The sequence below is a fragment of the Oryctolagus cuniculus genome, chromosome 3, assembly GCF_964237555.1.
Source record: "Oryctolagus cuniculus chromosome 3, mOryCun1.1, whole genome shotgun sequence".
Classification (NCBI taxonomy): Eukaryota; Metazoa; Chordata; class Mammalia; order Lagomorpha; family Leporidae; genus Oryctolagus; species Oryctolagus cuniculus.
The window spans coordinates 66761776-66788758 of NC_091434.1; the positions used below are offsets into that span (position 1 = coordinate 66761776).

The window sequence follows — 26983 nt, forward strand, 5'->3', positions numbered from 1 at the left end:
GAGACCCAGAAGGAGCTCTGGCACCTAGCTTCAGATCTGCACAGCTCCAGCCATTGCGGCCAATTGAGGAGTGAACCAGAGGATGGAAGACCTCTCTCTCTCTGCCTCTCCTTCTCTGTGTAATTCTGATTTTCAAATAAATAAATAAATCTTTTTTTAAAAAGAAACTTTATTAAAAACTTCAAATCATAAGACATTCTTTTGGAAATTAAAATATATTTCAAATGTTTTGAAAACAGTTAAAGCATTCTAAAAGCAGCATCACAAGCTTTTTCCTAATATACCAAATAACTAATATATTTAATTTAATGACTACCTGGGAAGCAAACACTAATCATTGACTGATCCATCCATGAGCAGCTGCTTTCAGATTCACAGATGCTTTCTATCCTACAAGTGAAAGTGAGTGTCATGTTTTGCTTTCTATCCTACAAGTGAAAGTGAGTGTCATGTTTTGGTTAGCTGGATGATCCAGTTAATTTGTTTCAATTATTTGGAAACAAAGGAAAAGAAAGGTACATTAGAAACTAGCTTCTGGGGCAGGCATTGTGGTGTAACAGGTTAAGCTGCTGCCTGTAACAGCATCCCATTAGGGTACTGTTTCTGGTCCCAGCTCCTTGCTAATGCACCTAGGAAAGCAGTGAAAGATGGCCCCAAGTCCTTAGGTCCCTGCACCCATGTGGGAGACCCAGAAGAAGCTCCTGGCTCCTGGCTTTTGTCTGGCCCAGCCCCAGCTGTTGTGGCCATTTGGGGAGTGAACCTGCAGATGGAAGATCTGTCTCTCTATCTCTTTCTATCTCTGTAACTCTGCCTTTCAAATAAATAAGTCAATTTAAAGAGAGAGAGAGAGAGAGAGAGAGAGAGAGAGAGAGAAGCTACCTTTTAAGTAGTAGTTGAGCATTGGGTATAGCAGTTAGGACACAGTCTGAGATGCTCACACCCTATATTGGAATTTGAGTCCCATCTCCACTTCTGATTCCAGCTTCCTGTTAAGGCACACTCTGGGGGGCAGGAGGTGATGGCTCAGGGACCTGAGCACCTGACACCTACAGGGGAGACTCAGATTGAGTTCCAGGCTCCTGGCAGAAGCCTGGTCCAGTCTGTTCAAGCCCTAGCTGTTGTGGGCATTTGGGGAGGGAACCAGCAGATGGAAGATCTCTGTCTCTGTCTCTCTCTCTCTCTCCCTCTCTCTCTGACTTCCAAATAAATGAAAATAAAAAGAGATTAAAAAAAAAACTTCCTTAAAAAAAGTCAATAGTAACCCAGCATAAAAATTGGATAAATATATATAATAGGAGCTGGCACTGTGGCATAGCAGGTTAAGCCGCCATCTGCAGCACCGGCATCCCATATGGGCACTGATTTGAGTCCCAGACACTCCACTTCTGATCTTGCTCCCTGCTAATGAGCCTGGGAAAGCTGTGGAAGATGGCCCAAGTGCATGGGCCCTTGCACTCACGGGGAAGACCTGGAAGAAGTTACTGGCTCCTGGATTTGGCCTGGTTCAGCTCCAGTTGTTGTGGCCATCTGGGGAGTGAACCAGAGGATGGATGATCTCTCTTTGTCTCTTTTTGTCTCTCTCTCTCTCTGTGATTCTGTCAAATATAATATTTTTTTAAAAAGACCCATTAATAAACAGATAACTTCTAAGAAAATTAGAAGTTTTCAATAAATGTAAGATTGTCTATTAAAAATAAATATATATTAAAACAAATATAGCCGGCGCCGCGGCTCACTAGGCTAATCCTCCACCTAGTGGCGCCGGCACACCGGGTTCTAGTCCCGGTCGGGGTGCCGGATTCTGTCCCGGTTGCCCCTCTTCCAGGCCAGCTCTCTGCTGTGGCTCGGGAGTGCAGTGGAGGATGGCCCAGGTGCTTGGGCCCTGCACCCCATGGGAGACCAGGAAAAGCACCTGGCTCCTGGCTCCTGCCATTGGATCAGTGCGGTGCGCCGGCCACGGCAGCCATTGGAGAGTGAACCAACGGCAAGGGAAGACCTTTCTCTCTGTCTCTCTCTCTCTCACTGTCCACTCTGCGTGTAAAAAAAAAAAAAAAAAAAAAAACAACAACAACAACAACAACAAAAACAAAAACAAATATATATAATACCATGCCATTTTTTAATACAAAATTTATAAATAATATCATATATTGACAAATAAATTATGGGGTCTGATGCTGTGGTGTAGTAGGTAAAGCCGAATGATCCACAGAAAGCAGTAGAACATAGCCCAAGTGCTTGTGCCCCTGCACCCATGTGGGAGAGACCCATAAGAAACTCCAGGCTCCTGGCTTCAGATCAGCCAGCTAAACCAGTGAATGGAATGCGTATCTCTCTGCCTCTCAAATAAATAAATCTTAAATAAATTAAAAAAAAATAAAGAAATGGGCCAGCACTGCAGCATGGCGGGTAAAGCTGCTGTCTGCAGTGCCAGCATCCCACAGGTGCGCCAATTCGAGTCCTGGATGCTCCACTTCTGATCCAGCTCCCTGTTAATGGCCTGGGAAAGCAGTAGAAGATGGCTCAAGTGCTTGGGCCCCTGCACCCATGTGGGAGACTCAGAAGAAGCTCCAGGCTCCTGGCTTTGGATCAGCCCAGCTCCGGCCATTTGGGAGTGAACCAGCAGATAGATGGAAAACCTCTCTCTCTCTCTGCCTCTCTGAAACTCTGTCTTTCAAATAAAGAAATAAATCTTAAAAAAAAAAGAAAGAAAATGGGCATTCACATATTGCTGGTGGAAATTCAAACTGATGTAGCTTTTCTGATGACCCTTTGGTAATGTGTTTCAAAAGTTTTAAAATAAACCCCTACAGGGGCTGGCGCCATGGCTCACTTGGTTATCCTCCACCTGCGGTGCCGGCATCCGGTATCCCATATGGGCACCGGGTTCTGGTCCCGGTTGCTCCTCTTCCAGTCCAGCTCTCTGCTGTGGCCTGGGAAGGCAGTGGAGGATGGCCCAAGTGCTTGGGTCCCTGCACCTGCATGGGATACCGGGAGGAAGCACCCGGCTCCTGGATTCGAATCGGTGTAGCTCCATCTGCAGTGGCCATTTGGGGGTTGAACCAATGAAAGAAAGACCTTTCTCTCTGTCTCTGTCTCTCTCACTGTCTAACTCTATCTGTCAAATAAAAAAAAAAATACCCCTACTTTGACCCTATATTCTTCTTACAGAAATGCATCCTAGGAAAATAATCATGGATATGAAGATAAATAAACTATGAACGTGTTGTATAATTTTCAATAATTAAAGAATGAAAACAACCTAAATGATAGGGGTTTACTATAATTTGATTCACATAATCTTCAGTATACAGTGATTAAAATACTACCACAAAGAGATAAAGGGGATATCAAAATAACAGAGTACCTGTTAAAAAGTTAGAAAGACCTGTATGTGATGAAAACAGAATGATCTATATTATATTGCTGAGAAAAGTGATATGCAGAAAGTTATGAATGGTATGCTCTTACTTTTATAAGAAAAAAAGAAACATATACATATATATTTCATTTGGCATATATCATCTCTGGTAGAATACAGGATTTCCCAGGGGTTAGTTGGGCCAATGTGTATCAGTTTTGTTTATTTTTTCAAAAAACCAGCTCTTTGTTTTGCTGATCTTTTGTAATGTTTTATAGGATTCAATTTTGTTGATTTCTTCTCTAATTTTAATTGTTTCTCTTCTCCTACTAGTTTTGGGTTTAGTTTACTGTAGTTTTCTAGATCCTTTAGATGCATTGATGGCTCATTTATTTGGTACCTTTCCAATTTCTTGATGTAGATGCCTATTGCTATAACTTTCCTCTTAGTACTGCTTTTGCTGTATCCCATAAGTTTGATATGTTGTGTTGTTATCTTCCTTTGCTTCCAGAAAGTTTCTGATTTCTCTTTTGATTTCTTTTATGACCCACTGTTCATTCAGGAGCATGTTGTTCAGTTTCCATGTGTTTGCATATGCTCTAGAGATTCCTGAGTTGCTGGTTTCCAGCTTCACTCATTGTGGTCCAAGAAGATGCATGGTATGATTTCGATTTTTTTTAAGTTTGCTGAGTCTTGCTTTATGGGCTAGTATGTGGTCAGTCCTAGAGAAATTTCCATGCACTGCTGCGAAGAATGTGTATTCTGCAACTGTAGGATGAAAAGTTCTGTAGATATCTGTTAGGTCCATCCCATGGGAAAAAGAACTGAGTATCTAGGGTCAGAGTATGAAACAGAGATTTCTCTGTATACTCTTGTGTACCTTTAAATTTTCTTTTATTTGAGAGGCTAATGGACAGAGACAGAGTGCTCTAGTTTACATCTACTAGTTTACTTCTCAAATGCCTGCAACAGCCAGGATTGGGTCAGGTCAAAGCCAGGAGTCATGAACTCAATCTGAGTCTTTTACATGGATGGCAGGGAATTGAGGACTTGAGCCATCACCTGCTGCCTCTCAAGTGTAGACATCCCAAGTGGTGTCCCAAAGTGCCATTCGCCCATCACAACTGTTGAATTTTGAATCATGTGAATATATTTGCTTTTATAAGTTAAGTAATATCACAGAGTATTTTTTAAAGGGATGATTTATCAATGACATCTTTTTTTAAAAAAAATTATTTATTTATTTTGAAAGGTAGAGTCATAGAGAGGAAGAGGCAGAGAGAGAGAGGTCTTCTATCTGCTGGTTCACTTGCCAGATAGCCTCAACAGCCAGAGCTGTGCCAATCAGAAGCCAGGAGCCACGAGCTTCTTCCAGGTCTCCCACATGGGTACAGGGGCCAAGCAAGCACTTAGGCCATTCTCCACTGCTTTCTCTGGGCACATGATCAGGAAGCTGGATCAGAAGTGGAAGGAAGCCAGGACTTGAACCGGCACCCATATGGGATGCCAGCAATGCAGATGGTGGCTTAACCCACTACACCAGAACACCAGCTCTGAAAATTTACATATTAAAATGTTTATTTATTTTCATCTAACTTAAAGGGGGAGAGAAAGAGAGAGAGCTCTTCCGTTCACTGGTTAATTCCCCAAATACCCACAACAGCTATGGCTGAGCCTGGCTGAAGCCAGGAGCCTAGAACTCCATCTGTATCTCCCATGTTGATGGCAACATCATCTGCTTGAACCATCATCTGCTGCCTCCCAGATGTATTAGCAGGAAGCTAGAACAGAGGCAAAGCAGTAGGGACTCAAACTAGCACTCAGATAAAAGATGTGGGCATTCCAAGTGGCTGATAACCCACTGTAATACAATGACCACCCCTAAAATTTACATTTTTGATTGGTAACTTCTTACTGTTTAATGTAAGTATTTAATGCTATAAATTTCCTCATAAGCACTATTTTTACCACATCTCATAAATTTTGATATATTAGCTTTCATTTTAATTCCATTTAAATGTTTCCTAATTTCCCTTGAAACTTCTTTTTCAACAGAATGTTGTGTGATTTCCAAGTATTTAGGGAGTTTTCCAGATCTCTTCTTTAGCTGCTTTAAAATTTAATTTTCTTATTGCCAGAGGCTATACCTTGTCTCTTTTATATTTTTTTAAAGTTCATTTCTATTTACTTAAAAGGAAGAACAATAGAGACAATAATGGAGGGGGGGAGGAAGGGAAGGAGGGAGGGAAAAGGGAGAGAGAGAGAGAGAAAGAAAGAAAGAAATCTTCCATCCATTGGTTCCCTCCCCAAATGCCTAGAACTCCATCCTGGCCTACCAAATGTGTGGCAGGGACCCAAGTGTTTGGGTCATCACTTGCTATTTCCCAAGATATACATTAGCAGGAAGCTGGATCTTAATTAGACATGTGAATTGATCCCAGGCATCCAGTATGGGATGCAGCTTGACCTACTGAGCCACTGTGCCATAATGCCTGCCTGCTCCCTTTTACCTTTGTTAAGATTTATGACTCAGGGGGCTGGCGCTGTGGCGCAGCAGGTTAACACCCTGGCCAGAAGCGCCGGCATCCCATATGGGTGCCAGTTCGAGACCTGGCTGCTCCACTTCTGATCCAGCTCTCTGCTATGGCCTGGGAAAGCAGTAGAAGAAGGCCCAAGTCCTTGGGCCCCTGCACCCAAGTGGGAGACCCGGAAGAAGTTCCTGGCTCCTGGCTTCAGATCACAGCTCCAGCCATTGCCGCTATGTGGGGAGTGAACCAACGGATGGAAGACTTCTCTCTCTCTCTCTGCTTCTCCTCTCTGTGTAACTTTGACTTTCAAATGAATAAATCTTTTAAAAAAATGACAAAAATAAAGAAACAAGTCAATTCCAGAAACATAATTCAATTTTTTTGTATTCCTTTCTCAGTAATATATAAAGCATGAAAAAAAATCAGTAAAGACATTGATGATCACAACCAACATCTTGACCTCACTGATATTTATAAAACACCATTCCTAACAACTGTAAAAGATGTATGACAGTATGTCAAAAAGTTCATGGAAAATGCATTATGGAAACACTATGCATGGATTTCAAGTTTTTTCATGCCAAAATGAACTTATCTTTTAATTCAATTTTTCTACCAATTTTTGAAGCATCTTCGTATTCTATATGCCAAGATAGATCACATGCTAGAGGCCATAACACATCTCAGTGAGTTCAAAAAGAAATCAATAATAAGATGTCTAGGAAATCCCCAGATATTGAAATTAACAACACACTTCTAGAATAATCCATGAATCAGAAAAGAAATCACAAAGAAAATTTAAAAATGCTTCAAACTCAATGATTATAAAAATGCATAATATGAGTTTATTAAGATGGAATATACTCAGTATTGATCTATTATTATTTTAAAATACAAACTATTTTGGGGCCGGCATCGTGGCTCATTTGGTTAATCCTCCACCTGCGGCGCCAGCATACCATATGGGCACCCAGGTTCTAGTCCTGGTTGCTCCTCTTCCAGTACAGATCACTGCTGTGGCCCAGGAGGGCAGTGGAGAATGGCCCAAGTGCTTGGGCCCTGCACCAGCATGGGAGACCAGGAGGAAGCACCTGGCTCCTGGCTTTGTATTGGCATAGCTCCAGCCGTAGCGGCCATTTGAGGGGTGAACCAACAGAAGGAAGACCTTTCTCTCTGTCTCTCTCACTGTCTAACTCTGCCTGTCAAATAAATAAATAAAATACATACTATCTTTACATACACAAAAATATGACTACAAAAAATGTGTGCTAATAATGTATTTTATTTTTCCAATTAAAAATGAGGAATGCTGGGGCAGGCATTTGGTTCAGTGGTTAAGACACGGGTAACCACATCCTATATTGGAGTGTCTAGGTTTGAGTGCCAGCTCTAATCTCAATTCCAGCTTCCTGCTAATGGGCACTCTGAGTGACTGCAGCTCAAGTAGTTGAGTCCCTGAAAACCAAATGGGGGACTCAGATTAAGTTATGAGCTCTTGGCTTGGGCATGGCCCAGCCCTGGCTGTTGTGGTCATCTAGAAAGTAAACCAGTGGATGAAAGATCTCTATTACTTTCTCTCTTTGTCTCTCTGCCTTTCAAACAAAAAAAATTTTTTAAAGATTTCATTTATTTATTTGAGAGGTAGAGTTACAGACAGTGAGAGGGAGAGACAGAGAAAAAGGTCTTCCGTCTGTTGGTTCACTCCCCAAATGGCCAGAGCTATGCAGATCCGAAGCCAGAAGCCAGGTTTTTCTTCCTGGTCTCCCACACAGGTGCAGGGGCCCAAGTACTTGGGCCATCTTCTACTGCTTTCCCAGACCTCAGCAGAGAGCTGGATTGGAAGAGGAGCAGCCAGGACTAAAACTGGCGACCATATGGGTTGCCGGCACACAGGCAGAAGATTAACCTACTGTGCCACGGTTCAGGCCCCTCAAACAAAAAATTAAAATAGGGACCAGCATTTGTGGAACAGTGGGTTAAGCCATCAATTATGTAGCCTGCATTCCATATTGGAGTGTTGGATCAAGTCCTGGCTGCTCCTCTTCCAATCCAGATTCCTGTTAATGTGCCTGGGAAAGCAATGGATAATGGCCCATTGTACTTGCATCCTTGCCACTCACATGGGAGACCCAGGTGGAATTCCTGCCTCCTGGCTTTGGCCTCATCCAGCCGTGGCTTTTGTGGGCATTTGCAAAGTAAATCAGTGGATGGAAGATCACCCTCTCTCTGTCTCCCTGTCTGTCCTCTGTCAATCTGCCTCTCAAAAAAAGAAATCTTTTTAAAAATGAAAATTAGAAAAATGTTTGAATGTTAACTAAATGCTGAGTATTCAATATGAGTGATTTTTTTCTTTTTTGTCTAAATGGATTTTCCAAATGTTTGATTTTTGAGCATTTGGCATTTTTGGTTCAATGATTTTTTAAAATTAATTAATTTATTTATTTGAAAGGCAGAGAGACATGGTGCGGGATGAAGGAAGGCATGCATAGAGAGAGCTCTTTTATCACTGGTTCACTCCCCATATGGCCACAACAGCCAGGGCTGGTCCAGGCCAAAGCCAGGAGACTGGAACTCCATTCTGGTCTCCCAAGTGGGTAGTGATGGTCTGTGTATTCGGGCCATCTGCTGCTGCTTTCCCAGGAGCATTAGCAGGAACCTGGATCAGAAGTAGAGCAGCTGAGACACAAACTGGCACTCTGATAGGGGATGCCAGCATTGCAGGCAGTGTCTTAATCCAATGCCAGGCCCCAGTGACTGTATTTTTCACTTTACAATTTCTATGCATTTTAGAATTTTCAAATTAATCTGCTTTTTAATAACGACCTACTCATTTTATGGATTTCATTCATTCCTCTATATCTTCAAATACTCATTTTAAATGTTCATTATAGAAAACTTCAAATATATAAAAATTTAGAAATATTGTATAATGAACCCTCAAATATTCATCACAGTATCAACAGTTATCAAATTCCCCTACCAAATGATTTTAAACAAATCTTAGTCTTAAAATTTCATCCATATTTCAGTATACATTTTTAAAAATAAAATTTTTATAAATATAACCAAAATTCAATGATCATATCTGAGTTTTTAATAATTCCTTAATATTATTAAATACCTTTGAAAATTTTAATCAGACTGTGTTAAAACTCTTCCAGTTAGCTCTACCTGTCCTTTTGGTCTGAATTTCCTGAACCCAAGAATTATTTCTCTCTTGGCACTGAATTTGCTACTCTGTTTATAATTTATTTTTCTGTGAAATCATCTTCAAAGGAAATTTCTTCTCTTTTTTAAAGATTTACTTATTTATATGAAAGGCAGAGTTACAGAGAGACAGGGAAAGACAAAAAAGAGAGAGGGATCTTCCATTTGCTGGTTTGCTCTCCAAATGGCCACATTAGCCAGGGCTGGGCCAGGCCAAAACCAGAAGCCAGGAGCTTCATCCAGGTCTTCCATGTGGTTGGCAGGGGTCCAAGTACTTGAGCCATCTTCCACTGCCTTCCCAGGTGCATTAGCAGGAAGCTGGATCAGAAGTGGAGCATCCTAGACTTGATCCAGTGCCCATATGGGATTCTGGTGTCACAGGCAGAAGAAGCCTAACCTGCCACACCACAATGCTGGCCCAGGAAATTATCTTCTATGAAAATCTTGGCAGGTCATGACTCAGGGAAACCTCCATATGGGTGGATTTTTTCAAATTAATTAATTTAATTGAAAGAGTTTCAGAAAGAAAGAGAGAGAGAGAAAGAAAGAAAGAGATTATCTTCTATATAGTGGTTCACTCTCCAAATGGCCACAATGGCTGGGGATGGGCCAGGCCAAATCCAGGAGCCAGGAGCTTCTTCCATAGGGCCCAAACACTTGGGTCATCTTCTACTGCCTTTCACATTAAGAGGGAGCTGAATTGGAAGTGGAGCAGCCAGGACTGAACCAGCACCCATATAGGATGCTGGCATCACAGGTGGCAGCTTAACCTGCTATGCCACAACACTGGCCCTAATAAATAAATATTTAAATATAATTTTTTGTACCATGATAAACTTTTAATTCCATCTTTCTAGGAATTGTTTGAGGGCCTCTCATATATCTTTAACGTTTAAGTATTTTCTTAATGTTTCTAAAGTTTTGAAAGAGAATGGAGAAATTCTTCTATCTTCTCCATTTGCCTTCTCAGCCAGAAGTTCTAGATAACTTCTGTAGTAAAAAGATAGCCAATAAGAGTACTATCCAAAAACAAAAAGATAAGAGCAACAGCAGCAATCAAAGAAGTCTTTCTCCATGTTTCACTGAATTCTGAGCAAAAAAGTAATCTGAATTTTGTTTTAAACAAATTAATAAGAACTAAAAAATAGTGAGAATTCAGAATTTAAACTTGACTTTTAAAATGAATATTACCCTCTCACAGCTGTGTAATAGTTCACCCACCTCAAAAATAGCTTACGATATCACAATATTTTCAGTTTTAATAAAAACTATAGTAAGTATATTTCCTCGAAACAGAATTCATCACTCCTACAATGTATCTACATGAAATGTAATCTGTCATTCTGATATTATTTAAATGATAAAATTACCTTTGTGTTTATTCAGAAGCTTGTAGCCTTCACAGTATCTGCTTGATGAAGTCATCATCTTGGCTGTGTCAAGGTAAGAGTACACTGCAGCAAAATCAAACTCCTTCTTACCATCCCACCAGCTTTTCTGCTTAGCATAGTTTTTCACATCTGGATGCTCCCGATTAATTTTGGTTGTTATAGAAAGTTGATTAGAAATATTACGAACTCCTTCTATTTTCAAAGAAGAAGAGGGGAAAGAAAAAGCAAAGTTATATTTAACATAAAGTAGCTACACGTTCTTTCTTAATCACTATTTAAATGTAAATATAGACAAATGCCTCACTTAAAAAATGAGAGGAATCTACAAAGATACTTCAAAAAGTTCATGCAAAAATACAGTCAAAAAATAATGTGTTATTGGGTATTTGGTACAGCAATCAAGATGCTGCTTGGGATGCCAGCATCCCATATTGGAGTGCCTGGGTTTGAAGTGCTGGCTTCACTTCCAGTCCAGCTTCCTGCTAATGCACACCATGGGAAGAAGAAAGGAATGGCTCAAGTACTTGAGTTCCTGCCATTCATGTGGGAGACAGGGATTGAGTTCTAGTCTCCCTGATTTGGCATGGCCCAGAACTGGCTGTCATGGGCATAAAGTAATGTGCATCTCAATGAACTTTTAAAATTATCATCACATGAACAAAACCATAGGAAAGAAAAAGCAAAGAATTCTAAAACAATCAAATTGTGTTGTTTAGTTTCACATAATATAATAGTGGAGTTTAACTCAATGTTAATGAGGTTTTTTTTTTAATTTTTATTTTTTTGACAGGCAGAGTTAGTGTGAGAGACAGAAAGAAATGCTAATAAGTTTTTAAGGTTATTTATCTATTTATTTGAAAGTCAGAGTCACAGAGAAAGAGGGAGACACAGAGTGAGCTTCCATCCACTGGCTTACTCTCCAGGTGGCTGCAACGGCAGGGACAGGCCAAAGCCAGTAGCCAGGAACTTATTCTGGGTCTCCCACATGGCTGTCACGGGACCAAGTACTTTGGCAATCCTCTACCACTTTAACCAGGCCATTAGCAGGGAGCTGGATTAGAAATGGGGCAGCCAGGACATGAACCGGCGCCCATATGGGATGCCAGCATCACAGACGGAGGCTTTGCCCACAATGCCGGCCCCAGTAATGAGTTATTTAAAAGAGAAAAAATACTGTAAAACAGCCCAAAGCTATTGCACAGAATGTATATACAGATAACACGAAATTCATGTTCCCAGAGATAACACTTCTTTTTTATCTTTGAAAGCTCTTAATAGTGCTCTTTCACTCCAAATCAACCCCTCACTGCACTGGATTCTAAATTTTAGAAGATAATTAGATGTAATAATTACTGTTGAGAGTGTATTTTATTAATTCTAAAGCAAATTAAATCATGAAGAGCTGTCCATACCTTGCACTTTTTCTGCTGCCCAGTACCTCCCTGCAGTCTCCAGAATCCAGGCTTCAGTCCTATCAGCTATCAGGAAACTGTTGTGATAGCTGAATTCCATCGTACCCTCTGTACAATTTCCACCCTGGCCATATTTTTCTAATAAGTCAACAATGACATTGAGGGCTTTTTCAGCTGTATCAGCTCTCTCAAGGCCAAGTCTAAAATAAACATGTTAAAGTTTTTAGATTAAATTTCCTTTATTTTTCTTTGAAAAATTTCATGTGTGTAAGATTTTATGTCTACATGCAAAGTAAAAATTTTTTCAAGTTAACAGAAAAAATGAAATTACTTTTAAACTTTTGCTTTTGAAGTTACTTTGGAACCGTGAAGTCAAATAGATGTATGTTCAAATTTCAACTTACTAACTTATTTGCAAGTTATTTATCTCTGACCCTTAGGTATCTCATTTATAAAATGAGGATAATAACATATACCATATAAGAGTATTGTGGGAATTAGTTAAGGGATGATAAAGTATGTTAGGTATTTCTAGTAAATTATAATTTCTAACTCATTCCTTTCTCCCAATTAATGAGATTTGAGAGTCATAAAGCTGTAACTGGTAGTCTGAAGCATATGTGACCCACGCCACAAAGTGTCAAAATCCAAAAATAGGAAAATAAAACAGGTAAAAATTATGCTAAAATTTAAATTGAGACACATTCTATAGTGCAAAAATGTAATAGAAAAATAACCTGACAAGGTCCATGCCCAGTAGTGCTTCTTCATCACAAACTGCTTCTCTTCCCCATACAGCTTCATTCCCAATGCAAACTCCATGCTCATTGGCCCCCATTTCTGCCCCCCACAACCAAGCTGGGCGACTAAGGACAACAGCATATGTTTCAGGGACTTGATCAATTTCTATATAAGTACACTGTAAAAAAAAAAAAAAAAAAAAGTCACAGCAACAAACACAAAACCAAAAACAGAAAAGCTACCAAAGTCCAGAATTTAAAATTAACCATAAGATATGACCATTATGAAAGAGGCAAATGAAATACTTGTATAACCAAATTAAAAATTTCAATAATGACATTACTTAAAAGATATTCAGAATTAACTCAAATATTTGCTGAGCATCTCTTATTATAAAGCACTCTCTTGAGTCAGTTACAAAAATCAATATAAATTTTGCTTTCAAGAAACTAAGACTTCCACATTAACGAAGATACAACAAAAAAATCAAGTAAAAGGGCTATGAAGAGAATGAAGATGAGGTGCCATGGAAGCTCAGAAAGATGAAATCTAGTTGTGAAATCTGAAAACATTGCTGTAGAGGGAAATGTATGTGCATTGAAGTTTAACGAAGCAGCTTTCAATGTCCTAAATGTCTTGATTAGTGATAAAAGTACATGTGTGGCATCCCTTAATACAGGAGTATTGCCACAGAAACTCAAGTTACAAGTGGAAGTCACCCATCAAGTTTGTTGACAGTAGGAAAAGGAATGAGAACCATGATTATAAGATAGGATAGATGGGTAAAGAGATAAAGTAGAAATGAGATGAACAGTCTCAGCAAAGGAAAAAAATATGGGGGCCCGGGTTGTGGCGTAGCGGCTAAAGCCATCAGTTGCGATGCTGGCATCTTATAGAGGCACTAGTTTGAGTCCTAGCTGCTCCACTTCCAAGTTATTTCTCTGCTAATGCACCTGGGAAATAGCTGGAGGATTACCCAAGCACTTAAGCCATTGCACCCATGTGGGAGACCTGGAAGAAGCCCCTGGCTCCTGGCTTTGGCCTGTCCCAGCCCTGGCAGTTGCAGCCATTTGGGGAGTGAACCAGCAGATGGAAGATCTCTCTCTCCCTCTCTGTCTCACCCTGTCTCTGTAACTGTGCCTTTCAAATAAATAAATCTTTTTTAAAAAAATAAGACCCAATACACAGATAGCATCTAGTATTTAAATATTAGAATAGCAGTAAAATAAAATCCAAAAAGTATGTAAATTAGGAAACTGGCACTGTGGCATAGCGGGTAAAGCTGCCACCTGCAGTACCTAGCCATAAAAACACAATATGAAACTCTAATTTAAAGTTCCATGTTAAATGAGTTTTTTAAATATATTTTAAAGGATCCTTTATGTAATGTGTATACTAGCATGTAACTGCATAAAATTCATGTAGAAGGTGTTATTGTGGTGCCCAATAAATTTTTTATTTATTTTAGAGGCAGAGAAGAAGCTCTCATCTGCTAGTTCATTCCCCAAACGCCTGCAACAGCTGAGGCTTGGCTAGGACCAAAGCTGGGAGCTGGAAACTCAAGCCAGGTCTCCTCTGTGGGCAGCAAAAACCTAGTCACTTGAGCCATCACAGCTGCCTGCCAGGATTTGCTTTGGCAGGAAGCTGGAGTCAGGAGCTAGAGCCAGGTATGGAACCCAAGTCAATGATAAGACACATGGGCATTTTAATCACCAGGCTAAATGCCTGCCCCAACTTTTTTTTTTAAGACTTATTTATTTATTTAGAAAGTCAGAGCTACAGATAAAGAAAGACAGAGAAAGAGATCTTCCATCCTCTGATTCAATCCCTAGATGGCTTCAATGACTAGTGCAGGGCCAAGCCAAGGCTAGGAGCCAGGAACTGCATCCAGGTCTCCCGCTTGGAGCATCCTCTGCTGCTTTTCCCAGGCCATTAGCAGGGAGCTGGATTAGAAGTGGAGCAGCTGGGACACAAACCAGCTCCCCTATGGGATGCCAGCGTCAAAGGCAGCAGCTTTACACACTGCAACACAATGCCAGTCTCCTGCCCCAACGTTTTTGATGTGTCAGAAAACTTTTTCTCAGAGCCTGGAAAAACTTTTCATATTCTACACAAATCAGGACCACTTTTGTCTATCAAACACCAACAGAAACCCCCAATTCCTAGTGAAGTCTTCCATGATCCTTAGGTTGAACTCAATGTTCTTCCTCTGCCACCACACCATACTCATCTTATCTAACTTCAGCATTTAAAACATCATGTTTTTACCAGGGGATTCCAATTCAATCCCATCAAGGTGGCATGTGCCAATGCCATCTCACTATTCCAAGTGATCAATTTCAGTTCACAATTGATCATAATGAAAGGACTAAGAGTCAAAGGGAGCACATAAACAAGTCTAGTATCTGCTAACACTAACCGATAGAATAAATAAAGGGGAGAGTGATCCAACATGGGAAGTGAGATACTCAGCAGACTCATAGAATGGCGGATGTCCTAAATAGCACTCTGGCCTCAGAATCAGCCCTAAAGGCACTCGGATCTGGCTGAAAAGCCCATGAGAGTATTTCAGGCATGGAAAGCCAAGACACTCTGGCAAAAAGATCTCTGTGAGTGAGATCCCAGTGGAAAGAACAGGTCTTCAAAGAGGGAGGTGCCTTTCTCTGAAGGGAGGAGAGAACCTCCACTTTGACTATGACCTTGTCTAAACAAGATAAGAGTCGGAGAACTCAAGGGGCTTCCATAGCCTTGGAAACTCATGACTGGTGCATAGGGAGATTATTGATGCCATAAACAGGAGTGTCAATTTGTAAAGTCAACAACAGGAGTCACTGTGCACTTACTCCTCATGTAGGATCTCTGTCCTTAATGTGCTGTACACTGAGGCTTAATGCTATAACGAGTACTCAAACAGTATATTTCACTTTGTGTTTCTATGGGGGTGCAAACGATTGAAATCTTTACTTAATGTACACTAAACTGATCTTCTGTAAAAAAAAAAAAAAAGAAAAAAAAAAAGAAATTATCAATTCCCAACTTGACTCTCACTGGGATTAAACATGACAATAGGTCTGATCTGATTTCATCATCATTTAAAAAAAAATCATCTATTATTTTTCACTTTATGTTTCTGTGTGGGAACAAACTGTTGAAATCCTTACTTAAGGTATACTAAGCTGATCTTCTGTATATTAAGATAATCGAAAATGAATCTTGATGTGAATGGAAGGGGAGAGGGAGTGGGAAAGGGGAGGGTTGTGGGTGGGAGGGACGGTATGGGGGGGAAAGCCATTGTAACCCATGAGTCGTACTTTGGAAATTTATATTCATTAAATAAAAGATAAAAAAAAAAAAAAAAAACAAAAAAACAAAAAAACAAAAAAAAAAACATCATGTTTTATAGTGTGGGTACCTGCATACACATCCTATTCCTATACAAGAGCCTAAGCTCAGGTAGGGTGGGAAGTATCATTATGCTCTTAAAACTGTATATATATGGGGCCAGCGCTACGACACAGTGGGTTAAAGCCCCAGCCTGAAGTGCCAGCATCCCATATGGGCGCCAGTTCTGGTCCTAAATGCTCTTCTTTTGATCCAACTCTCTACTATGGCCTGGAAAAGCAGTAGAAGATGACCCAAGTCCTTGAGCCCCTGCATCCAGGTGGGAGACCTGGAAGAAGCTCCTGGCTCCTGGCTTCAGATTGGACCAGCTCTGGCCATTGTGGCCATTTGGGGATTGAGCCAGGGGATGAAAAACCTCTCTCTCTCTCTCTGTCTTTAAAATAAATAAAAATAAAAATTAAAAAAACTGTATACATGAAATTTGTTCCCTTTATATAAATTTTTTAAAGGAAAAAAAAAAGAAAGAAAAAGAGTCTAAGGTTTTGAAAGGCAGAATCTGAATCCTGACAGCTGCCTTCAAATCCCTTGCTCTATCTAACATGCTAACATACGGAAAACATTCAAATATTTGATCAAGGAATTAACAATTTCTATTATTATTTCAACTTCCTCAAAATCATTGAAATAAGTGACTAGATTATTTCTGATTCAAAGTATTTTCTAATTCAAATTTGTAACTTCAACAGTCTCTGCCAAATTGATAGCAACTATCTGTGGTATTTTCAAAGAAGCATATGCTAACAAAATGTGTATTTCACCCACCTTAAGATGTTCTCCAAGGTTATGAACTGCAGCAGGAAAATAAATTACTTCTTGCACTTCATCACAGAGTCTATCTGAATTTTTTCCAAAAATAATCCTGTTACCAACTGTTGCTGGAGGCAACGCCACAAAAGTGTCACAGGAACAAGGCTGCATTTTGTAAAATCTAGAAGTTTCAAAATAAAATGAGAAACATTTTTAAGTATAAATAAAACAAATAGCTCTACTCTATGGCCAAGGGATATCATAGCAAAAGCTAATAAAGAGTGCTCATTAAAGTTTTTTTATGTTGTAGTACAAAAATAAGTAAGAGTATGACTTGAGTATCAATCATGTTCTAAAAGAATCAACAAGAAAATGATGAGAACTATCTTCTTCTAATCTACATGTCAAGTTTACTAAGATTTTTTCCACACAAGAATTCCCTGAATTTCTTTTCTCTATTTCCATTATTTTTGGAGTCCCTGTACCTGGTTCTACTGTTGTAAAGTATATACTCTACTCTATTTGTGTGTATGTATATATACACATATATATGTATATATATATATGTGTGTGTGTGTGTGTATATATATATATATATATATATATCCTGCTTACTGGATAGTGAGCTCCTTGCGGGCTGGAAGTATATTTTATTAACCTTTGCATTCGCATTTTCATCTCTGGAACTTATCTTTTTTAAAGGATTTATCTTACTTATTTGAAGAGAGAAGGGGAGAGAGAGAGAAAGATCTTCCATATGCTAGTTTACTCCACAAATGGCCACAACAGCTGGGGCAGGGCCAGGCCAAAGCCAAGATCGCAGACCTCAGTTAGGATCTCCCATGTGGGTGGCAGGGGCCCGTCTCTATCTGAGTGCTGGTTTGAGTCTTAGCTGCTCTGCTTCGGATCCAGGAAAGCAGTGGAAGATGGCTCAAGTACTTGGGCCCCTGCACCCTCCTGGGAGACCCAGATGAAGCTCTTGGCTCCTGGCTGTGGCTTGGCCCAGCCCAGCCCAGGCATGAGGCCATTTCCAGGGTGAACTAGCAGATGAAAGATGTCTCTTCTCTCTGTCACTCTACCTTTCAAATAAATAAAAAATAAATCTTTAAATAAATAATGACTCAAGAAACGACTTCAACTAAAACTCTCTTCTCAGTGATGGAAGTTCTCCTTTGTTTCTGTGCTTTTCTTTGTGTATTTCAACCTTTATGTCCTGCGTTTCCTTCTAATTGTGGTCCAAAGTTAGTCCCATCACTCTATGAGCTTAGTAGGTCCTTTAATCCCTCTCTCTATGCTTCCTCCCTCATTGGTAAAATAAGATACTCTCTTATGGGGCTGTTACGAGAATTTAGTAAGACAACATGAAAAGCGTTTTTGCACAGTCAAGGAACGTGGCGGACACTTAAAGCTGTCACAGTTATTACTTGGCAGAGGAGTAAATTTCTCACAAAAGCCTTATTCTTAAGTCCCTCCCACTAGAGGCCTTGGGTGGTGAGGCAGCTACAGCGGTGGCAGCCCAGTCCACACAAAGCCCTTTAGTCCCTGCGCTAACCGGGGTCGTCGGGGAAGCTAAGGAAACTTAGAATGGCACGGAACTCCGCGGAGAAGGCGAAGCCTTAACAACCTTTACTACCTTCTAACCGTATTCATCGTTCAACAAACGTCTATTGAACATTTTTCAGCACCAGGCGCCGCACAGTTGGGAACAACTGGGAACAAAAGCATCCCCCCACCCCCGCTTCTGGGGAGCTGACAGTCTTATTTTAGAGGTGTAATCCACCAAGCGCTTTCTGAAACGTGACAGGGTTAGAACCTCACAAACTCTCCACAGTTAGGGCGACAACTGCCGTCTGCACAACACAGGAGAAAACCGGCGCAGGAAAGTTTCCGCAACTCAAGTTCCCAGAAAGTAACGGGATCAAACTCCAAGCAGCGCTGGCAGAAGCAGTCACCCTGCACCTCGCGCCGGAACCGCAGCCGGCGGGATGCAATCCGCCCCTGGCGCAGCTGGGCTCGGAGCCTCGCCCGTGGGCCCCTCGCCCCGGCAGGTCGCGCCGCGGTTCGCCCTTCCTCGTTCCCACCTCAACTCTGCACGCCGCTCCCCCGTGCACGCCCCTCCCCCGGCCTCCGAGCTACCTGAAGTGACAGGGGAAAGTGGCGAGGGAAAGCGGCTCGCTGCCGGAAGCTGCCACCTTTGACCTCGGAAGTTGCTGCTGCGGCCGGGGTGCAGTTCCGGTTAGGCGGCTGAGTTTGTTTACGCTGCTCTCGGGTTTGGAGGCTGCCGCCTTCTGCTCCGACTGCAAGATGGGGAAATCCTTCGCCAACTTTATGTGCAAAAAGGACTTTCATCCTGCCTCCAAATCCAATATTAAAAAAGTGAGTAAAGCGACCCGCGGAGGGATCTGGCTCATCGCTTCTGGGTCCCCGGGGGTTGCTTGAGGTGCGGTTTAGTGACGGTGTCCGTGTGATCCCCGGGAAGATCGCCGTTCCTGGATCATCTCCAGGCCTGAACCCGTGTGCTGTCGTCCCTTCTCCGCGGAGTATCTCACTGACGAAGCGATCCTTAATATTTATTTCTCATCCGCGGAGAACCGGGGAACCTAGTGGGCTCTGTCGCCTCTGTCAGAAAGTAAAGTCATAAAATGTGGAGATCGATATTAGAATTTCTTAGTGTTTCCCTCAGCTTTTGTCTTTTCTGGTCCCAGAGTTCACGACTCCTCAACTCTGGTTTCCTCTAAAATTCCCTGTTTAAGAGAGATCTTAAGAGAAATTAACTTGTTTCCACTCTACATCTCATCCAATAATGTAGTGTCTTTTTGATGACCTCGATTGAATTTAGCGTTTTAAGTAATTAATTTCAAGTCTGCTGGATGCGGGGTCGGATACTATGGCAGTGCAAAAATAGTGGGGAAGTAGAGTCTGAGTTAGACTCAGATTCCAGTTACTCCAGCACAGCTCCTGTTAGCCCTGAGACTTTGCACCTTTCTCAAAATACTTAATATCTAATCCTCAGTTTCCTAATCTGTAAATTAAGGAAAACCAGTATCGATTTCCGTGACTTGTGAAATTGCTGTGAGAATTAGTGAGGTTGTGCAGGTAAAAGGATTTGAAACAAAGAGGGCACTTAACCCTGTGTCCAGCTCAACAAAATGTTGATTGCCTGTACATACAAACTTGTGAAATGAACTAGCTTTTCGTTGTTTTTGAAACCACGTTGGCCGGCGCCATGGCTCACTAGGCTAATCCTCCGCCTGCGGCGCTGGCACAACGGGTTCTAGTCCAGGTCGGGGCGCCAGATTCTGTCCCGGTTACTCTTCTTCCAGGCCAGTTCTCTGCTGTGGCCCTGGAGTACAGTGGAAGATGGCCCAGGTCCTTGGGCCCTACACCCGAATGGGAGACAAGGAGGAAGCACCTGGCTCCTGGCTTCTAGCACTGACGGCCACTTGGGGGGTGAACCAACAGAAAAAGGAAGACCTTTCTCTCTGTCTCTCTCTCACTGTCTAACTCTGCCTATCAAAAAAAAAAAAAAAAGTTAAAAAAAAAAAAAACCAAACACAACTCAAATATAGGGGCCCATGTTTTTGGCTTAGCCAGTAAAACTGCCGCCTGCAATGCCAGCATACTAGGTGAGCACAGGTTGCTCTACTTCAGATCCAGTTCCCTGCTAATGGTCTGCGGAAAACAGTGTCAAAATGGCCTGAATACTTGGGCCCCTCACCCACAGGGAAGAAACTCCTAGCTTCAGCCTTGCTGTTGTGGCCATCTGGGGAGTGAACCAGTGGATGGAAGATCTCTCTCTCTCTCTGTAACTTTGACTTTCAAATAAATTTAAAAAGAAAATAAACTCAACTATACTGAGTTATATTTAATTTTTATATGTAAAACAATCCCATTTATTTAAAAAAGAATGTTGTGTATATTCTCTTACTTATATATGCATTAGAACATACTTATTTATTTATTTGAAAGAGTTACAGAAAGAGAGATCTTCCATCCGCTGGTTCACTCCCCAAATGGCTGAAATGGCCAGAGCCAGGCTGAGCTGAAGCCAGGAGTCAAGAGCTTCTTCTGAGTCTCGCACGTGGGTGCAAGTAGTTGGGCCCTCTTCTGTTGCTTTCCCAGGCACATTAGCAGGGAGATGGATCAGAAGTGGAGTAGCTGGGACTTGAACCAGTGCCTGTATGTGATACTTTACTCACCACACCACAGCATGGGCCCCTAGAACTTCTTTGAAAAGATATATAACAAAGGGAGTGGCATTCAAGGCTCTTGTTTAACCCTACATGTGCCCTATGCTGAAGAGTTATCTAGATGAGACAAATTCTTTTAGAGAGATTCTTGTTCTGTTCTCTGAAATAACCTAGGGACTGAGTTCAGAGTGGATCTCAAGTTTGACATTTTTGCCTGACAGTTCAGCTATTTTTAATGCTATCAAGATACAAATCAGATTTTTCAAGTATTATCTTGTGATGATGTCATTATGACTAAATTGGATTATGTTGTAAACTATAAATGATAGCATTTTATACTTACTGTAATATAAAACTTCCTTAAGTACTTAGATTAAGTATTTAAATACAACTATTTATTTTTTTTACTTTACTAATTTAGGTATGGATGGCAGAACAGAAAATATCATATGACAAGAAGAAACAAGAAGAATTGATGCAACAGTATCTTAAAGAACAAGAATCGTATGATAATAGGTATGAAATTCCATTTTGCCAGTGTTTTTAAAATAATGAATTATGTGAGAAGAATCCCTTACTGAATCATGTATTAATTCAGTTTTTTGGAGTTGAATGCCCCAGTGATAGGAGTCTGTTCTTTTTTTGTGAACTGTCTTCTTTACTCTTATACCTGTAAATGGCCACTTCTTCCAACTTTACCTCCAATTCACATAAAATATAGATTTATGTAGCTCATTACAGTCTGTGAGCAACTCCTAACTTAAGCAAAATTTAGAGGAACAGTAAACATCTACACTTGAACTGCTGAGACCTGGTTTTTTCAGTTTTAAGTTTTACTTGCTTATTTGAGATACAGAGTGACACAGAGAAAGGAAGCAAGAGAGGGAGATCTCCCATCTGCTGGATCACTTACCCAATGGCCAGGTCTGGACCAAACTGAAACCAGGTGCCAGGAACTCTATTTGGGTCTCCCCTGTGGGTGGCAGGAATCCAGGGCCACCTTTGTTACCTCTTAGGATACATTAGCAGGAAGTTGTATTGGAAGCAGAGGTTGGACTCTATCCCAGGCATTCGGATATAGGATGCGGGTGTCCCAAGTGGTGGCTTAACCTGCTGTGTCACACCTGCCCTGCTGAAACATCTTACAAAGGTATTTTAATTTGCACTTGAAGGGAAAAAAGCACAAGACACTTTTCAGAGGAAAATACAAGTGTCTTATTCTACCTGCACATTAATAATAGGATCATGTTAATAATAGGATCATGGCTTCAGTTCTTCATTGGTTTCTTCCAGCAGGGTACTCTCTTTTAGCTATGGTCATATTACATTTATATTTGCAAATCTAACACTGAAACTGATTTTTCTTGGTTAATCAATCCAATCAGTACTGGTGCTTTTGTTACATAGATTATACTTTGAGTTAAAGAACATGTGCTTTCATCTGAAACTCCAGAACAGAATAGTAAATTTTCTACTCAGTCTTGTTTTCATCAAAATAAGAGATCTAAACAAAGTAATACCAAAATATTACTGCTCTTTAAAATGTAGTATATTCAGGGGCTGGCGCCGTGGCGCACTAGGTTAATCCTCCGCCTGTGGTGCTGCTATCCCATATGGGCGCCAGTTCTAGTCCTGGTTGCTCCTCTTCCAGTCCAGCTCTCTGCTGTGGCCTGGGAGTGCAGTGGAGGATGGCCCAGGTCCTAGGGCCCCTGCACTCGAATGGGAGACCGGGAGGAAGCACCTGGCTCCTGGCTTCGGATCGGCACAGCTCCAGCCGTTACGGCCACTTGAGGAGTGAACCAACAGAAGGAAGACCTTTCTCTTTGTCTCTCTCTCACTGTCTGTAACTCTGCTTGTCAAATAAATAAGTAAAATCTTTTTTAAAAAATGTAGTGTATTCAGAGAAAAATTAAGGGACTTTAAGCCAACATCCTGGAAGGATGTCAATATTGATGATAAGAACTACCATGGCTTCCAGTGCTTGGGCAAAACCTGGATATGGAGACTTCTGGCCAATCATCAGTAATTTCTTGGTTGTTTTTTTTTTTTTTTTTTTTTTTTACAGGCAGCGTTAGACAGTGAGAGAGAGAGAGACAGAGAGAAAGGTCTTCTTTTTCTTGTTAGTTCACCCCCCAAGTGGCCGCTACGGCCGGCGTGTTGTGGCCAGCGCACTGCGTGGATCTGAAGCCAGGAGCCAGGTGCTTCCTCCCGGTCTCCCATTCGAGTGCAGGGCCCAAGGACCTGGGCCATCTTCCACTGCACTCCTGGGCCATAGCAGAGAGCTGGACTGGAAGAGGAGTAACTGGGACAGAATCTGGCACCCCAACCGGGACTAGAACCCTGTGTGCTGGCGCCGCAGACTGGGGAATTAGCCTAGTGAGTCGCGGTGCTGGCCTCCATCTGTAATTTCATATCTTTGAAGTGTTCATTGCCTACCTGGAAGTTGCAGCTCTCTCTGTGTCTGTTATGCGTGAAAGAAGGAAGCAGGCAGATGCAGACTTCTATAGACATTATGATTCCATGAAAGACTTTGAGGAGATATTTTTTAAAGATTTATTTATTTGAAAGGCAGAGTTACTGAGAGGCAGAGGCAGGGTAGAAAGAGAGAGAAAAAGAAAGAAAGAAAGAAAGAAAGAAAGAAAGAAAGAAAGAAAGAAAGAAAGAAAGAAAGAAAGAAAGAAAGAAAGAAAGAAAGAAAGAAAGAAAGAAAGAAAGAAAGAAAGAAAGAAAGAAAGAAAGAAAGAAAGAAAGAAAGAAAGAAAGAAAGAAAGAAAGAAAGAAAGAAAGAAAAGAAAGAAAGGAGAGAGAAAGAGAGAAAGAGAGAGAGAGAGAAAGAAAGAAAGAAAGAAAGAAAGAAAGAAAGGAGAGAGAAAGAGAGAAAGAGAGAGAGAGAGAGAGAGAAAGAAAGAAAGAAAGAAAGAAAAAGAAAGAAAGAAAGAAGGAAGGAAAGAAGGAAGGAAAGAAGGAAGGAAAGAAGGAAGGAAGGAAGGAAGGAAGGAAAGAAAAGAAAAGAAGGAAGGAAAGAAAAGAAAAGAAGGAAAGAAAAGAAAAGAAAAGAAAAGAAAAGAAAAGAAAAGAAAAGAAAAGAAAAGTCAAGTCTTCCATCTGTTGGTTTACTCCTTAAATGGCCACAATGGCCAGAGTGGGCTGATCCAAAACCAGGAACCAGGAGCTTCTTCCAGGTCTTCCATGTGGGTGCAGGGGTCTAAGTACTTGGGCCATCTTTTACTGCTTTTCCAGGCCATAGCAGAGAGCTGGATGAGAAGTGAAGCAGCCAGGTGTTGAACCGGCGCCCATATTGGATAGGCAGCACTATGCCACAGCACCAACCCCAGGGAGATTAATAAGGCTGGTATCTTTAAAGTACAAAATGATTTGGGGATGTAAAGAATTTCTTTGAATTGAGTTCAAAATGAAGTTTGTCGTTAACCTGTGTTCCTGAACTAAGAAACATGAATATATAGGCTAAGAGCTAGTTTCTCTCTTTTTAAAAAAAAAAAAAAGATTTATTTTTATTTTATTTATTATTTGAAAGGCAGAGTTACAGAGAGGCAAGGCAGAGAGAGAGCCAGGTCTTTCATCTGCTAGTTCACTCTCCAAGTGGCCGCAAAAGTTAGAGTTGGGCCAGTCTGAAGCCAGGAGCCAGGAGCTTCTTCCAGGTCTCCCACATGAGTGCAGGGGCCCAAGGACTTGGGCCATCTTCTACTGCTTTCCCAGGCCACAGTAGAGCTGGATCAGAAGTGGAGCAGTGGAACTGGCATCCATATGGGATGTCGACACTCAGACGGCAGCTTTATCCAGTATGCCACAGTTCTGGCCCCAGTTTCTCTTTGTAAGTTAATAAATATTGTGAACATTAGAAAAAGGAAAGAAAGAGGGATGAGCATTTGGCACAGAAGTTAAGACACCACTTGGAATGCCCATATCTGTATCAGAGTCTGGGTTGGAGTCACATCTCTGCTTTGATTCCAGCTTCCTGCTAATGCACATCCTGAGAGACAGCAGGTGAGGGTCTTAGTGCTTGAATCCGTGTCCTCCATGTGAGAGACCCACATTGAGTTGCTGGTTGGTGGCACCTGGCTTTGGCCTGACCCAGCCCAGTCTGTTGCCTGCATTTGGGGAGTGAATCAGCAGATAGAAGAGATCTCTGTCTCTGTCTCTCTCTCGCTCTGCCTTTAAAATAAATAAAATTTTTAAAAAAGAAAAGGAAAAGCTCAGTTCAATTAGGTACCTCTCACTAATTTTACATAATCTGGCTGACTCTTACTGAGTACCTACTTCTTCATACTAGAAAAAACAGTGGTTTGTAGGGGTCTGTAAGAGTGTGTGAAATGTAGTTTCTCTCTACTCTTAAGAAAAGTCTAGTAAAGGATATATACATGGGGCCGGCGCCGCGGCTCACTAGGCTAATCCTCCGCCCTGCAGCGCCAGCACACCAGGTTCTAGTCCCAGTCGGGGCACCGGATTCTGTCCCGGTTGCCCCTCTTCCAGGCCAGCTCTCTGCTGTGGCCAGGGAAGGCAGTGGAGGATGGCCCAAGTCCTTGGGCCCTGCACCCCATGGGAGACCAGGAGAAGCACCTGGCTCCTGCCATCGGATCAGCGCGGTGCGCCAGCTGCAGCGCGCCAGCCGCAGCGGCCATTGGAGGGTGAACCAATGGCAAAGGAAGACCTCTCTCTCTTACTGTCTAACTCTGCCTGTCAAAAAAAAAAAAAAAAAAAAAAAAAGGATATATACATGGAGTTCAAAGCTGAATATAGTAACTGATATTTTTGAAAAGCATACACTGCTTTAAAAATGCAACATGCTGAGGGAAGTGTTTAGTCTAGCAGTTAAGGCATCTGCTTCTTCATTGGAGTGCCTGGGTTTGATTCTTAACTTTAGCTCCTGCCAGTGAAAGCCCTGGGAAGTAATGGTAATGGATCAAGTAACTGGGCTCCTGCCACCCACGTGGGAGATCTTGATTGTGTTTGCAGCTCCTGGCTCTGGCCATGGATGTTGTAGGCATAGATAGTGAACCAGCACATGGGGATCTCTCTCTCTCTCTCTCTCTCTTTTTCTCTCTCAGCCTCTTAAATAAATAAGAAATGAAATGTCATTAAAAATATATAGGAGTGGGTATTTGAATCAGCAGTTAAGACACTGCTTGGGGTACCTGCTTCCTGCATCAGAGTTCCTGGTTCAGTTCCTAGTTCCACTTCCAATTCTAACTTCTTACTAATGCGCACACTGAGAAGCAGCCGAAGATGGCACGAATACGTGGGTCTCTACCTGGGTTGAGTTCCCATGTCCTGGCTTCAGCCTGGCCCAGTCCTGGCTATTGTGGGCAGTTAGGGAATGAACCAGTAGATGGGAGATCTCTCTCTCTCTCTCCTGTCACTGATTTTCAAATAAAATGAAAATAAATACAACATGCTAACTATAAAACACATTGAGTTCCTAGCTCCTAGCTCCCAGCTTCAGCCCCTTTTCACCACCCCAACCCATCCTCTTATCAACCATTGTAGGCATTTGAGGAGTGAACCAGCAAATAAGAGCTTTCTGTGTTTCTCTTCTACTTCTCAAATAAAATAATTTTTTTAACAAAAGAACTATACATAAAAAGGGATTTTTGATATGCAGCAGACACTGATTCCATTTCATTAGTCTGTTGTAAAGAATTTGCTCTCATTGATTTTGACTCTAATGAGCATTAGTTGGGTTTGACTTTCTAAATAAATCCCAGACCCATTTATTGAAAACTATTTGATAAGGATTTAACTTAACAATTTAACTTAATTCCAAGTTTATGATGGCATATAATATTGCAAAGCTGTCACTATACCCATGGCACTTCAGAGTTTAATCAAATCCTATAAGAGGGGCTATGTCATTTTTTACTTTTCTGTTGGATTGGCCAGAATCTCTCAGGTAGGAAGAAAATCTCAGAACTTACGGTTACTTAAGCGGCAGTACTGTTTGTTTTCCATTCAGAAATTTCAAGTGTCATTCAGCCAGTGAAATAAA

At 41.4% G+C, this 26983-nt stretch overlaps 2 protein-coding genes across 6 annotated transcripts in view; one reads left to right on the top strand and one right to left on the bottom strand.

The window, feature by feature from the left end:
- SCRN3 (secernin 3) overlaps positions 1 to 19059 on the bottom strand; it is a 43370-nt gene extending 24311 nt beyond the window's left edge. Inside the window, exons 1-5 of one of the 4 annotated variants that reach the window (XM_002712297.5) lie at positions 18926 to 19059; positions 16805 to 16970; positions 12637 to 12818; positions 11900 to 12099; positions 10467 to 10676 (exon numbers count right to left, since the gene is read on the bottom strand). In XM_002712297.5, the coding sequence (XP_002712343.2) occupies positions 10467 to 10676; positions 11900 to 12099; positions 12637 to 12818; positions 16805 to 16960 (748 nt within the window). In that variant the 5' untranslated portion in view covers positions 16961 to 16970; positions 18926 to 19059. Of the gene's footprint in view, positions 1 to 10466; positions 10680 to 11899; positions 12100 to 12636; positions 12819 to 16804; positions 16971 to 18870 lie in introns of all 4 variants that reach the window. The other 3 variants (XM_008258763.4, XM_070070675.1, XM_070070676.1) reach the window with 3 other exon arrangements.
- CIR1 (corepressor interacting with RBPJ, CIR1) overlaps positions 17979 to 26983 on the top strand; it is a 44056-nt gene continuing 35051 nt past the window's right edge. Inside the window, exons 1-2 of one of the 2 annotated variants that reach the window (XM_070070674.1) lie at positions 17979 to 19165; positions 21401 to 21495. Coding sequence is in view for 1 of the 2 variants with exons in the window: in XM_002712296.5 (XP_002712342.3) it covers positions 19094 to 19165; positions 21401 to 21495 (167 nt within the window). In the remaining variant the exon portion in view is untranslated. The remainder of the gene's footprint in view (positions 19166 to 21400; positions 21496 to 26983) is intronic. The other variant, XM_002712296.5, reaches the window with a different exon arrangement.